The sequence below is a fragment of the Scleropages formosus genome, chromosome 9 (assembly GCF_900964775.1).
Source record: "Scleropages formosus chromosome 9, fSclFor1.1, whole genome shotgun sequence".
Lineage (NCBI taxonomy): Eukaryota > Metazoa > Chordata > Actinopteri > Osteoglossiformes > Osteoglossidae > Scleropages > Scleropages formosus.
This window is the reverse complement of record NC_041814.1, coordinates 19,377,099-19,391,806: the sequence shown is the minus strand read 5'-3', so window position 1 is coordinate 19,391,806 and position 14,708 is coordinate 19,377,099. Positions and strand designations below refer to the sequence as shown.

Sequence of the window (14,708 nt, the reverse complement as noted above, 5' to 3'; positions counted from 1 at the left end):
TTTATCTCTGCTGATGGTTTGACTCGTTGCCTATCTGTAGGTGTGCAGACGTGCTTTATTCTGCAGATACCAGTGGCTGCTCTGTGGTGCTTGTCTATCTAGATAGACAAGTAGGTGATGGCGAAAGAGGCTGAGAGCACAAAAAAAGGTTTTTTAGAAGAGTTGTCTTACTGGATTTCACTCACATTGGAAGCAGGGTGCTCTAGTGTTTACTTTTTCCTTTTTTTGACAAATCCTGCAACTCTGGAAGTCTAGGTGTAGAGAACCATTCCTGTTGAATAATTGTGAATATTGGATGTTTGCAGTGTGACAGCTCTTTTTAATGCTACATTTTGTCTTTATTGGTTATGTATAAAGTAAATCTTCCTTTTTTGAAATTCCTTTAAATTATTGTTTATAGAAAAAGTCTTAATCATTTTAAAATATTGAAATGTAACAAACTTGTAATAGTTTTAGTATTTCTTTAAATAATATTGTTTTTATGTTGGCACTAGATAGATGAGACTCCAAAATTCGTACCCAAAAATCACATATTGGTCAAGCTCTATTGTTATACCCACAGCTAAGCCTCAGATCAATAGATCAATGCCTGTTTTTGGGGTGTGGCAAACAGGAAGAAGATGGAGCACATCTGTGATAGTGAGCTTGAGGTGGACAGATACTCTGAGGATGCTGGAGTCCCTAGAGTTTCCTTGGCAGTGGGAGGAGTGGGCAATGGTTGTAATTACCCTCCAGGCCAGCTGGGTCTTAGGGTTTTAATGTCAGCCAGAGCCTCTGCAGAATTATGCATCAGCTGGGCAGCATGTTGTTTTGCTGTGGCAGGGACTGGGATTTCGGGGGGTGGAAGAGCAGAAATAGTGAGGGATAAAATCTTATCAGCAAGTAGAAGGAGCAAGAGAAGTAAGTACAGGTACCGTAACAAGAAGGACATAGGAGCTTTCAGCTTAGGAGATGCATAACCAGCCAGAATCCCATGGATCATATAGTACTTCTCTATGGAATATTTTTTTGAGAGCTGTCATATAACTGTAAATTGTAACCATTTGTCTGCCAGCAGACAAATTAAATGTTTTGCTTATTTTCCCATTTATGATTCTCCTACTAGAATGTCTCACATTTTCTGTTTATTTACTGTATTTTGCACATTTGTTTGGTACTGTGCGTTCTCTTTGATGTAGAGGAACACTATGAAATGTTGGCGTACGGTTTCTGGCACTGACCCACAAATGGCATGAGGAACTCTGAACCTGCAGTTTAATAAAGGTGAGGGTGGTGTGTCTGCGTGTGCCACAGCTGTAGGAACACATTCAAGAAGAATTGTGAATTGTACAAACTGATTTTAGCAGCTCTTCACACTCAGTCTCACTGAGCATGGCCTCTAGTCAGACTGAGAAAGGAGAAAATGTATAAAGGAAGATGTAAAACAATGCTTATTAGCTTTTGTATTTGCAGTTATTGCTGACAGTTTTCTGAAACTGTTTTTCTCAGTTTATGCAGTCAGGGTATATTACTTACGCTCATTATATAGTCTTCTGATCTTTAACCACCAAACTGCAGGTTTTATGTCTCTTCCTTAAGGCCAAGTCAAGTTGGTGGGTGTTGTTTTCCAGCTTTGTCAAGTACTGCAAGAGCCTTGGTTGGGGCAGCTAATGGGCTGGTGTAGGGGGGCAAATTCGGAATGACTGTCTTTGAGTGTATCTGTCATTCTGCAGCCTCAGCGCTGCCATACGTACTGGCCATTTCCTCTCCTCATCTTTGCACATATGGGTTTTTTCTTCCGCTCCTTTGTGCGACACGTGGGCTACTGACACGTTAGTCCTATCACAAAATGTGATGAAGAGGGCATATTCTGAAATTGCTGTTGCCCTGTTGAGATTAATTAGGTGTGTGTCCTGTGAAGGTGATCAAACATTGGAAGGCCAGAGCAGTCTGTGAGAGAATCTGCTTCTCACCTGGAGAAAGAAACATGTCTCAAAATGCCAAGCAGAAGAAGAAAAAATGGTTTTAACACACAGCTAAATTTTTGACTTGTCTCAAAGGCAGGCATGTCAAGTCATACCCCCAGGGTTGGAGGGTCTGCAGGTGCCAAATGTGTCTTAAGAGGAACTAAGAACATGAACTTAAGAGGAACTGAAAACCTTTTGGATGATGGAAGATGCCCACTTTCCATCCTCTGCTCTGTTTTCAACATTGGTCCGCAGCAAGAAAAGGAAACATTATCAGTGATTCACCGGATTTTTCCTCACGGTCTGTTGACTGTAGAGAGGCCTTACCGTGGTTTTGGTGAGACCAGAATTGGTTGCAGTGTTATAACCACCTAGTTGCACTTAAAACCTGTTTTAATGAATCTCCTCTCCTTTGTTTTTGTGTCACTTTTTGCTAAATTATTATGTGGTTGGAGTGAGACTGGGACTGGTAGTCTTCATGTTTGGTTTCCTAACAATTATGCCAATGCATGTTTTTTTTTTTTTTTTTTTTTTTTTTCTTCTTAAAAAAAAAAAAAAAAAAAAAATCCAGTTTATTCCCCCCCAGGAATAGCCACAGTTTTTGAAATATGAGTTTAGTTTCAACATCAACTCAATCTGTAAACTTTTTTTTAAATGAAAACCTGTACTCAAAAAAAAAAAATGAGAATAATAGAGGTCAGAAAATGAGAAGCTAAACTAAAGATGTAAACTGCTAATCTGCGAAAAGAAGTATTGATAAGCTCCTTAAATTAATCTAAGTCTTTGAGTGTTCTGGATGCTTTGTGGGCCGGTTTTGAAGGTCTGTGGGATCAGCCACTTACTCTAGACCTGTTTTATACTGAGAAGTACAGTCAGAACAAAGCTGATTACTTTGGTAGCAATCCCAGGAACCTGGTCGGTGTACATTTCCTCTGAAGAATCACGGGTACCGTCGTCCAGCAGTGCTACCTTAAACAATGAGAAGAGGAAATTTCCCAGAACCACCGTAAACAATGACAAACCCGGGGCACGTCTTTGGCCCAACGCTCTGCAGGGCACCCGGAAGTACTTGGCACGCCTGTAATTTGAAGTGCCAGTTCTGTCCAAATGTGAAGCTGCAGACGTTTGAAATGGAGAGAATGAAGACGTGTGGCGGCAGTCCAGGAGAGATCAATCAATCCCATCTGGTTTTGGGATTGAGTGCAGCTGCTAGGCGTAGTCTGTGGCTGGGGTGGGGGAGCAATGGGGAGGCAGCTGCCTCCATGAAGGAGGTGCGACGCTCACAGCTGAAGCTGGTTAATGGTGCCAGTTCGCCGCCGGTGTGCGTCTCCCTGCTGCCCTACCACAGCACGCACGCATGCATGCACACACTCACATCCACATCCACACACACCCTTCCCCTCCTGCTCCTCCCACTGGTTTCAGTCTCAGTCCTCTACTTGCTGACCCCCCCAAGAATAGGCACAGAACCTCTACAGTCAGATGTATCCACGCTATTGTCTCGGGTCATGAACCTAAATGCCATGGGAAGTTTTGCAATGTCCTCTTTGTTTGCTTTAGGTAAATGAGCGGGTCTGCTCTGCATTCTGGGCAACATTTAGCTGTTGTATCTTTTTGTGTAACATAAAAAGAGGCGTTGTGGGCAAGAGGACCCCTTATTTGTGTGAAACTTTAGTAAACTGTGAAAATGAGACATGTTTGGCCAGTTGTCAGAGGTGCCTGCTGCAGCACTGCGAGAGATGAGTTCAGTTCTCTTGGTCTTTTAAAAAAAGAAATCCATAAACATCCAAAAACATTTCACATTTATTTATTAGATTTAAGGGCTGATGGTGCAGATATTTTAACATTTTTACCACTGAGCTTACTTTAACAGGGCCTGTGATTCACAGTGCTGGAAATTTCGACGCATGTTTGCACTTGAAGTGAAACCACATTTTGACGGCCTTTTGGCGCATAACCATTCAGTACAGTTTATCTCACTGCTGATACGGTGAGATCATCACATTTAAAAAGGGAAACGGAGAATATCGATGTACGCTGTATTTTTCTCTATCCATCTTTTGATTTGTCCTAATGAAAAATATTAGCTGTATTTTTGTAGAATTTCCTGTAGAGCATCTTTAAGTAAGTTTGTGAGAGGGTGTTGCAACGAAAGGAGAACCAGGTGATGGATGTAATAGGAAGTGGCTGGTGACACCCTGTGGAAAGCTACTTTGTCTGTAGTTTGGGGGTCTGTCGCCTCGGATGACTGAGTTTGGACCGAGTCGCTCCAGTAAAACCGGAGGTCTAACCATGGAATCTCTGGCATGCCCTATACCCCAGTGTTGGGTGAACACCCAGGTTACAGTAATCGAGTTGTCTAAGAGGCATAGATTGATCTGTGGTAGATTGTACCGTCATTTTATACTGTGTTTCACATGTGCTGTTGAACACCCAGCCAGAACATACACCAAATTATGCCTTTATTTCTGGAACTAAAGTCAGGAAGTTAAAGAAACAGGAGTCTTTTGTTTTTAGAATCAATTTGACATATTTACTGCTGTAAACTTTGCTACAGTTAAGAAGTGGAAAAAAATCTGGTGAAATCTGTATAAATTGTTTGACCTAATGATTCTATTACTGTAGCAAGGACAGTGTAACATCTATGTGCCACTGATTTCCCACATGTCGTGTATGAAGAGGCCTTTGGAAACTCATGAGAAAAATTCACTTAGCTTGGGATGTCAACTGCTGCACGAATAAGGAGTTCTGCTTCGTATATGGTACTAAATACTTTTTTTTTTTTTTTTTAAACTCAGTGATTTCAGATTGGATCAGGGAACGCACACTGGCAAGGCGATACTGTGAGTCACCAGCCTTTTGAACTCACGACTGTCACAGTGCTTCATTGTCATCGTGACAGACTGCATTCATTCCAGAACAGAAAATTGGTGTAGTAAGTACTAGGAGTTGCACAAACTAGTCAGTTTATCGACTTTACTTCTCTGTGCTGACACTTTAAGCTTGACGTCGACTAGTCGCTGATCACATGATTGACACAAACAACATGGATGCCTCTGAAAAGACAACAGATGAGGAGCATTGCAGCAAACCAGCAGCGGTTCATCAGGCATATGGCAATACTTCACTAAAGATGAAGCCTGTGCTACTGTCATTTGCAAAATATGGAAGTCTGTCCTGTAGTACAACAAAAGTACAAGAAGGAGAAAAGTCTGAAAAGTCATCTGCTAACACTAGCAGAGGAACGATCCAAATCCTCTTGACAGCAAACTTCCTGTTGTAAAGGAGAAAAGACGTATGGAGATCACGTGACAGCGGGCGAGCCTTCATCCAGCCCACGTTGATGCCCTCATCTTACAATCGAACTAGGATCGAAAAGTAAGAACTCTGACTGAGCAGGACTATGACAGCGAGTAGGCTTACAGTCTAGATTGTGCTGAAGTTTTGTACCATTATTTATTATGCATCAGTCATTTTTTTGGCACTTAAATGAGTTATAGCATAAGCATACAAGTGTTATTGTTGCTGCTGAGTTGCAACCTGTAAAATATGTGTGCGTGTATATATTTTATTTATATGTGTGTGTGTGTGTATATATATATATATATATATATATATAAATAGCCTGTTTATGAGCTGTCTGTCAGCATATGCATTCAGTTTGAGAATAGATTGTTGGTTGTTGCAAAACATTCCCTTCTCCTGTGTTTTTATTCATGATGTCATCAGCGATTAGTCAAAATCGACTTGACTTTAATCACATAACTGTCAACTTTAGAGAGAAAAAGAAAAAAAAAATCTGAAGTCGTTCAATCCCTAGTAAATACTGGTAAAAATTATACGATTTTCCATGGCCTTTCCAAAGGCAAACTAGGGTGGTGGTCCCTATCTTTAAGAAAAGGGACCAGAGAGTATGTGCCTACTATTGGGGTATCACACTTCTCAACCTCCTTGGGAAAGTGTATGCCAGGGTGCTGGAAAGGAGGCTCCGGCCGACAGTTGAACCTTGGATTGAAGAGGAACAATGCTGATTCCGTCCTGGCCGTGGAACAGTGGATCAGCTTTTTACCCTCTCGCAGATAATTGAGGGGGCATGGGAGTTCGCTAATCTAGTCTACATGTGTTTTGTGGACTTGAAGGCCTATGACCGTGTTCCCCGAGAAATTCTGTGCGAGGTGCTTCAAGTGTATGCGGTGCCGGGGCCACTACTGTCAGCCATTCGGTCTCCGTACACACGGAGCGAGAGCTGTGTCCGCATACTCTGCATTGTCAAACTCATGTGTGGGTGTTGGACTCCGCCAAGGTTGTGCCTTGTCTCCACTCCTGTTTGTAGTTTTCATGGCCAGGATATCCAGGCACAGCCGACGTCAGGAGGGTATTCTATGTGGGGGCCGGAGGGTGATGTGTCTGCTTTTTGCGGATGATGTTGTCCTTTTGGCACCGTCGCATGGTTGCCTCCAGCACGCACTGGAACGGTTCGCAGCTGAGTGTGAAACAGTTGGTATGAGGATCAGCACCTCCAAGTCTGAGTCCATGGTTCTCTCACAGAAAAGGATGGCATGCCCCCTTCAGGTAAGGGGAGACAATTTGCCCTGGGTGGAGGAGATTAAGTATCTTGGGGTCTTGCTCACAAGTGAGGGGAGAAGGGAGCGTGAGGTCGGCTGCAAGCTGGGAGCAGCAGCAATGCGGTCGCTGTACCGGACTGTAGTGGTGAAGAGGGAGCTGAGCCATAAGGCAAAGCTCTCTATTTATCGGTCGATCTATGTCCCTACCCTTACCTATAGTCATGAGCTCTGTGTAATGACCGAAAGAATAAGATCACAGGTACAAATGGCTGAAATGAGCTTTCTCCTCAGGGTGTTGGGATTCACTCTCTCTTACTGGGTGAGGAGCTCGACCATCCTGGAGGAACTCTGAGCAAAGCCGCTACTCCTCTGCATTGAGTGGAGCCAGTTGAGGTGGTTTGGGTAACTTGATAAAGATGCCCTCTGGGCACCTCCCTATGGAGCTATACCAGACATGGTCAACTGGGGCGAGGCCCCGAGGTCGGTCCAGGACCCGCTGGAGAGATTGTATCTCCCAGTTGGCTTGGGAGCGGCTGGGGTTCCCTCAGGTTGAGCTGGAGGAAGTTGCAAGGGACAGGGACAACTGGGAGACACAATCTCTCCAGCGGGTCCCTGACCGACATCGGGGCCTCGTCCTAGTTGGCCATGTCTGGTATAGCTCCTGTCCAGGATTTTCTGCTCTGACATCCCTGTCCCTCGCAACTTCCTCCAGCTCAACCTGTGTGAAACTGCTGCAACTTGTTACTCACATTTTTTGTTAATTTAGAAGAGGCCTGTTGTTAGATCCCTGTGATCCAGCTTAGATACTTGTTTGTTTGGCTGTTTGAACATACATTCCATTCTTGGTGGGGCGGCAATGTCTGTGGTTTCCAACATTTTCTCTTTTTGTACACTTGCTCTCACTATGTACTTGCTCTTACTGGCTAACACATAATGCGAGCTGTAATAAGTCTACACACGGCTCTTCTGGAGTTGCATTTTTCAAACAGATATTTGCAGTATGTAAATTTGTATGTACAGTATGTGTAAGATTTATATATGTTATGTAATTGTGTGTAATTTTTTAAATTAATTTGACGTATATACATATTTCACCATATATTGTTCCAGACATCCGTTGTGTTGGTGTCTGTATTTCCGCTCAGGGACTGTATGTCTCTTATTGTAAGAACTGATACAGTAAAATACTATTCATTATGTTTGTTACATACTCAAATTATATTTCAGATCAAAAGATTGATATGAGAAGTCCACAATGTCAGTGTTCGTTCATGGGTAATTTTTTTTCATACAGGTTAAACCATGTTAGAACAATGTAATTTGCTGTTTCTTCCCCTGTTTTCAGATGACCCTGAGTTCCACTTAATTTTATGCACACAATTTGTACAATTACTTGTACCCATTGGCAGTATGGTTTTTGAAATGAAAGGTATGAATCAAGATGAACAATAAAGAACTGAGTATAACAGAAAAGCAAGCAATTTTGAAGATGAGAAGATGCTAGAAAGTGGTGGGGCAGTAAGCAGTTTGAGGTGACTAGGTCATCCAAGGAAGACCACAACAACTGACAGCGAGAAAATGAGAGGTGTGAATGAAAACCCCAGAAGAAACCACAATCTGCAGTGTGTGTGGGTGAATCATCACATTCACCACTTATAGAAATACAAAAGCTACACTGCACGATGCAAACCTCTCATCAGCACCAAGAACTGAAAGGCCAGTCTGAAATTTGCAAGGAAGTACAAAGATGAGCCAAGACTTCTGCAAAAAAGTTTTGGGGACAGATGGTGTAAAGAGAAAGTAATGCAAAGAGAAAACTATGGAGGAAGAGACTGCAAATGACCCTAAGCACACCAGCTCATCTGCAATGTATAGAGCAAGTGTCATTGCTTGGGTATGCAGGGCTCCTTCCAAAGTGGCTCACTGTTTTTGATGATCTCAGTGAAGATGGTAGCAGCAGAATGAATTGTAAAGTGTTCAAATACCTTGCTTAACATGTCCAGATAAATGCTCCCAAACTCGTTGGGTGGAAGTTGATAATGCAAGAAGGCAAGGATTCAAAAAAAAACTTACAAAAGGGGTTGATCAGAAAGAAAATGTTCAAGTTTTAAACTGGCCAAGGCAGTGTCCTCATTTAAATCCACCTGAGCATTTCACTTGTCGAAGTCAGAAGACCCCCAAAACATTAAGGCTTGGCAGAGCATCTCGATGAACAACATCAGGAGTGATGCTGATGGGTTTCAGACTTAAAACACTAAATTGCATGCAAGTAGTATGCAACCAAATATTGAATATAATTTAATTTCAGTTGCTTTAAATTTCTCATTATTTATGCTCGGCTGAAACTGAGCAGAGCCAAAACAAAAATGACATTGATCTGTCATGGTTCTAAAGTGCACGAGAAACATTTCCCAGAAATAAAGCATCACCCTGTGTACGTATGCCTGATGTTGAGCTTTTTGATGTGAAATACAAATTTCATGAGTATGGTTAAATAACTAGTTTCACTAAACTGCTGCAATAGTGTGCTAACAATTGAAATAAAAGTAATGAGTTAACATTCCCTCCAACATGAGATGTAATATTTTAAGTAACCATGTGCAGCCTGTAAGACTTCAAATTACAGCTTATGTTGCTTAAGCGTGCTGGAGGGTGAGGTCATCGTCTGGGCGCTGAGCAGTGCAGTTTGGGACAGTCAGTACATCGGTGTCATTAATTTCCTCAGGGAAAGGTCCAGAGGAAGAGCCAAGCGTCAGGGGACATACAGAGAGCATCTGACCCAGACAACATTCCCTGCAGTGTGTCTCGGACCATGACCGTTTCTCCTTGATCTCTGGTTTTTATCTTGGACCCGGGTCACCAGTTTCTGATCCCTCGGGGCACGTTGTTGGAAAGGGTTATTTTTAATGTGTTTTTGGTCCCTTGAATGCCAACCCCCGCAATGCAGAACCGTTCATAAATGCTGCGGGTTAGGCTTCTCACCTTCCATTGGGCCTCCCCTGCAACCTCACTTGTCCTCTTTTCATCGGTCAGGATGGCCAAACCCTCCCTTATCTGGCTTTTCAAGTGAGGCGGTTTGCCACTGTGGTCTGGGCCATGGCGTGCGCGCAGCCAGTGTTTGCGACTCACTCAGATGACTTGAAGAAGCTGGCAGTTCACCAGTGCTGCCTGACGTGATGACGAGTGAACCTTGATTTTTGACCGATTCTTGTTATCTTGTCTTACAGAACAACCAGAGAAGGAACAATCAGCCTCACATCGGCAGGTAAATTATCTTTTGCGCACGTGTGTATATATAAATATCTCGATCATATTTGAAATGTTACTGATATGATTATTTAATTTTATAGATTGAGATGTAATAAAACTGTTTTGAGGTGAAGCTTAACTCTTATCCACATGGGCAAAGTAAAAGTGTTAAGGCAGAAGGTGGCATAGTGGTTAAGATCCATTGCCTTGTAATCTGGGTTCGAGTTTCACTACTGCTCTAGTACTCTTGAGCAGGGTACTTGCCTTGAATCAGTGCACTAACAAATTACCCAACAGTATAAACGGGTAAGTCGTTATGAGTACCTTTGTGTAAAAACATGTCATTCTAAATTATTTGTAATACAAGTATCTGCTAAATAATTTGAAATTTCCCTTTACACTGAAAGAAAAACCATTTTTGTGTTATTTGCATGTTGGAATTGGCTTTGTGAGTGATTTGTTATTAAAGCTTAACCTTACCCTTGTTTTCCAAAGGGATTTTTCCGCTGATCCTTGTGTCGGAGTGGCTGGTACTGCAGCGGGGGGTAGAGGGGGGTTGAGCAAAGTTTAAATATGGACGAGGGGCACTCCTGTGTGAGCCACATTGGCTGTCTGATGGCTGTGGAGAAGTATGTTGAAACCACGCCCGAACGGCTGCTCCGTGCCGTCATGCCGGGCTCAGTGCTGCGCCCTACTTTGGTACCGGGTGGCTCTGCTGCCGACACTGTGAGCTGGTGGAGCGTGTGTTATAGATAGATACAGTGGGAACAGCCGTCACACTGCAAGGTGGTTCTTTAAGTGACATGGACCATACCGTGTTCTCCACTTCCTGTGTGCAAGACCCTCTTTCTGTTACAACTGTGAATTATTTTTGCTTTTCTTTCTGGAGCAGTTATATGGATAATCCAACAAGATAAAATTATTTAAAAATACTTTTGAAACGTAATATTTTTTTCAGTTTCAAGATGAATTGAGTACTTGGCAGCTTGTTTTCCGTGACCTAACGGCAGCTTTATTGTAGCATGTTTGCACAGTCCGTTGTGCTAAAATGGCACACTAATATACAAACATGAGCTTACATTTTCATTAAGAAAGATATTAAACAGCAGAAGGGGATGAGTCAACCCGGGGGGTAAGAGTAGGGAAAAGTATTTTGCACATAGGGTTTCTGGGTATGATTTTATATGGGGAAATTGCAGTGGTGTCTTTGAGATTTAGGTTTTATATGGATTTGTTATTCAGATGTTATGTGTCATATTTGAGATTTTGTCATTGACAGCCATACATGTCACACATGTCAAAATAGGGGAGAGGAGAGAGGGGGGGGGGGGAACCTTCTGTAAAGCTCTGTCTTTAAGGAGCTGATGTTGAGGGCAGTGGCAGCCAATAACCACACACTGCCAAGTGAACTTGAAGATGGTATCACTACTATTATTACGTGTTATGTGATGATGACAGTTACAGTATGTGCATCAGATGAGTTGGTATGTTACATTTTTCTGTGGCATTCTACTTTGCCTGTTATTTGCCTGTGCTTTTTACCAAAGATCTACCAAAGATTTAGAGAAAATAAAGGAGGGAGTATAAAGAGAAATGCTAGTGCTTGAATTAATTCTAGAGAACTGGAGCAGGGGAAAGTGGTGGTTCAGCAGCAATCTAGTATAGTGGTTAGAGCTGCTCCCTTGCAGTCAAAGGGCCTGAGGTCAAATCCCTGCACCTGCTGTCATGCCCTTGGTCAAAGCACTAACCCTCAGTTGCTCTGATTAAAAATTGCCCTGCTGTATGGGGGAGGATATATAGAAATGACTCATTTACCAGTAGAGGGGGGCAGTCAAACGTTTGAGTACACCTAAGGTGCACAGGTGTGTCTGAGAACTGCTACGGAAGAACTGAGGAGAAATGTGCTGGTTTCCTGATCTAACTTCTAAGCCAAATGCCCCGTGAAGAAATCTGATTTGTCATAGGTGTACCAAAACTTTAGACTGGCTCTGTGTACTGTGCTTTGCTTGAGCTCTTGCAGGTAATGCCTCCTTAGATTCAGCTGAGACACATAGTCGGCAGAGGCCAGATCTGTGTGAATTAGGAAGACTGACCAGAGCTACAAGGGGAGACAAAAATGGAGGTCCAGGATGTGCTTCAGGAAACTGTGCATAGGGATCCAAGGGAAGGAGAGGAGTGGGATGGCTTCTTTCCTTACTGTGAACATGTGCTCTGCTCTCTGACATTCCAGCAGGGAGCTCCACTGGGTACCGTTTGCCAACAGGGAGAAGGAGCATGGACTCAGTGTCCCAAGTATTCCTCCTGGGTCATTTCCCCCAGTGGGACTGTGCCCAAAGCAGTAATACAGCTGGAATATGTGCATTATACAGTATGACCTTGGAGCAAGTGCAGTTTCTTTTCTTGAAATGACCTGAACATCTACACTGTTACTTGGAGCAGAAAGGTTTAGAATTTTAAATCTTGTCCATCTCCAGGACAATGGCAGACCTGGACCTGAACGATGCCCTGAGTGACAGCATACTGCAGTCCGACCCCGAAAACATGGTGCAGAGGGACTTTGTTGCCACCTTGGAGGCTGAGACATATGACGACAAGGTGGGGGAGACCGTGTCCAAGACGGACTATGTCCCCCTGTTGGACAAGGATGGGGAGCGGCAAGGTGAGCCTGGGAGGGCGGCAGGAGCTTGTGTTTACATTACATTTACATTTATTAATTTAGCTGATGTTTTTCTCCAAAGCAACGTACATCTTATAGAAAATACAATTTGTGCATTACATTAGGAGAAAGAGACACAGCTGCAGATGTGACTTAGTTTGTTTCCTTACCCATATGCACTGATGTTTCTGATACAAATCAAGAGAGACTGTGCTCTTAAGCGTTATCAACAGGTCAACACATTTTCATTTAAAATATGTATAACACATGAATCACTAAGTGGCAGAAAGCATTTTGTAACATATAATGAGATTATGATTTAAAGTTCAATTTATCAACTTGCAATGAAGAATGTACATTAAATACCCTTTGTAATATCCCAGTCATCATGTATTCCTCAACAGTACATTTGAACTACTTCAAATTCCATTATCCTTTCATTTCTGCTTTAAAGCTACTTGTGCTACACTTAATCACTTGTCATTGTATACAGATCTTCTTTTCTCCAAGTGTTTAAGTGTTTTTGTGTTGTGATTGGAGATGTGTGAGATTGAACCTGGGCTCACCTTTACCATAGTATCAATGTGGCTTCCATGGTGTATTGTTCAGCCGATCACGTGGACACGTTCTTAGGTGGTATTGTAAATGGATGGTGGATTTGAGAGATTTTGGTTAAATCTCTGGTGCTCAGCTTGGAAGTGCTGGAGATCCTGTATACAGTTTGTAGTCTCTGGTTCCTTAGGCTGTTACTGGAAGGGTGTTTCTACCATGACACTGAAACAAGAGGTTCTAATTGCAGAAGACTCTTAGTTGGATTTGTGTGTTTACATGGGCATTAATACACTCGTATGTGTGATGACTTGCTTGTACGTGTGTGTAAAACATTCTTATATGTCAGCGTGTATGATGTACATATGCATGAGTGAAAATGTGTTTATGTGCATGTGTGAGCAGATGGAGAGCCAGTGCTGGAGAATGGACAGCAGGAAACCCAAGGGCCAAAGATGCCCGGTAAGAGCAAACTGTGCCACTTTGTGCCACTCTTTGACCCGACCCCAGGAATGCCCCACCCCTGTAGACTACCAGGTCATTTCACATCTCACTTTCTTTGCTGCCTCTGTTCCTCAGTTTGGCACTTTGTTTCTTTGTCTCAGTTAAGCACTGCTGTTGGCTTTGAGTTAATTTTGCTCTTCATATCACATTGCTTTTAAAGAATGTCAAGATATGATGATATAAGGTATAAAGACATGTTTTTGACTGTCTACCTGTGTTGCTCTTTTGCATCAAGTGTAGTTGTTAGAGCTGTCACCTTCCTTTCAAAGGGTCTAGGTTCGAGTCCCTCCTATAGCTTTAGTCCCCTTCACCAAAATACTTTCCTTCAGTTGATACAGGATAGCTCCCCAGCTTGAGACACGGGTATAGCACTTTAAGTTTATACAAGCCTAACAGCGTTAATCACTTTGCAAAAAAGCATAAGCTAAATGAATAAATGAAACCCCTGTAGTTGTAACACCCTTTTATACTAGTTTGTTTAATGGCAGTATCTACTGTGAGCTGTAGTCATAAAGCTGACTTAGACAGACAGACAACACTTCAGGACTTGTGTGCTGTCTGAATGCAGATACCAGTTGATATATCTTTCAGGAGTTATCCTGCAGAATTTTCATCCTGCAGTCCTCTTCTTGTGCTTAATGCTCTGTGGGAGAGATTGAATTTGACCTACTTGTAATATCGTTATTGACTTTTTGGCTTCGGTAAACATGGACATCCATGTGCCCAGAATGAGCCTTAGTGCTTGCGTCTCATTGTGCTTTTCACAGTCCTCTTTTCTGCACGGTTCCTGACCAGCTCTGGGTAACACCAGCACCCTCTAGCTGCACATGATTACTTAGCCGAATGAGCTCTGAGTCTTGCTTTTCCTAAGAGTACCCACAGTCTCCTGAGCTGTTCACATTGTGCACACATGGTGTGGGTGAGTTAGTGTTCTCAGTCTTCATCAATGAATAGAGCTTTCAAATGGAAATCGAGGGTTTTTCACAAAAAATTTGTCCCAATAGAAGTGTAATAAATAAGCCCTCTTCAAAGGTGGGCCAGACATGGCCAGGAGAATGTCATGAAGATGTCACGTATCTAAGGGAGTCTGTGTGTGAATATATCTTGGCCACGTCTTGACCAGCCATGTAGCAGTTGTATTAAAATGTCACTTCTCATCGGGTGGCTTTTAAAAGGTCTCTGCAGAAAAGTATTCGCAAGCTGATGATAACCACAGAGCAATTCAGTTACCCTGGTACA

The 14,708-nt window shown here is 42.7% G+C and overlaps 1 protein-coding gene across 13 annotated transcripts in view; it reads left to right on the top strand.

Annotated features, from left to right (window-relative positions):
* LOC108935466 (microtubule-associated protein 4) overlaps positions 1 to 14,708 on the top strand; it is a 75,484-nt gene that overhangs the window by 5,344 nt on the left and 55,432 nt on the right. For 12 of the 13 annotated variants that reach the window (XM_029254939.1, XM_029254945.1, XM_029254935.1 and 9 more), the window contains exons 2-4: positions 9,739 to 9,776; positions 12,235 to 12,419; positions 13,371 to 13,427. In XM_029254939.1, the coding sequence (XP_029110772.1) occupies positions 12,239 to 12,419; positions 13,371 to 13,427 (238 nt within the window). In that variant the 5' untranslated portion in view covers positions 9,739 to 9,776; positions 12,235 to 12,238. The remainder of the gene's footprint in view (positions 1 to 9,738; positions 9,777 to 12,234; positions 12,420 to 13,370; positions 13,428 to 14,708) is intronic. The other variant, XM_018754062.2, reaches the window with a different exon arrangement.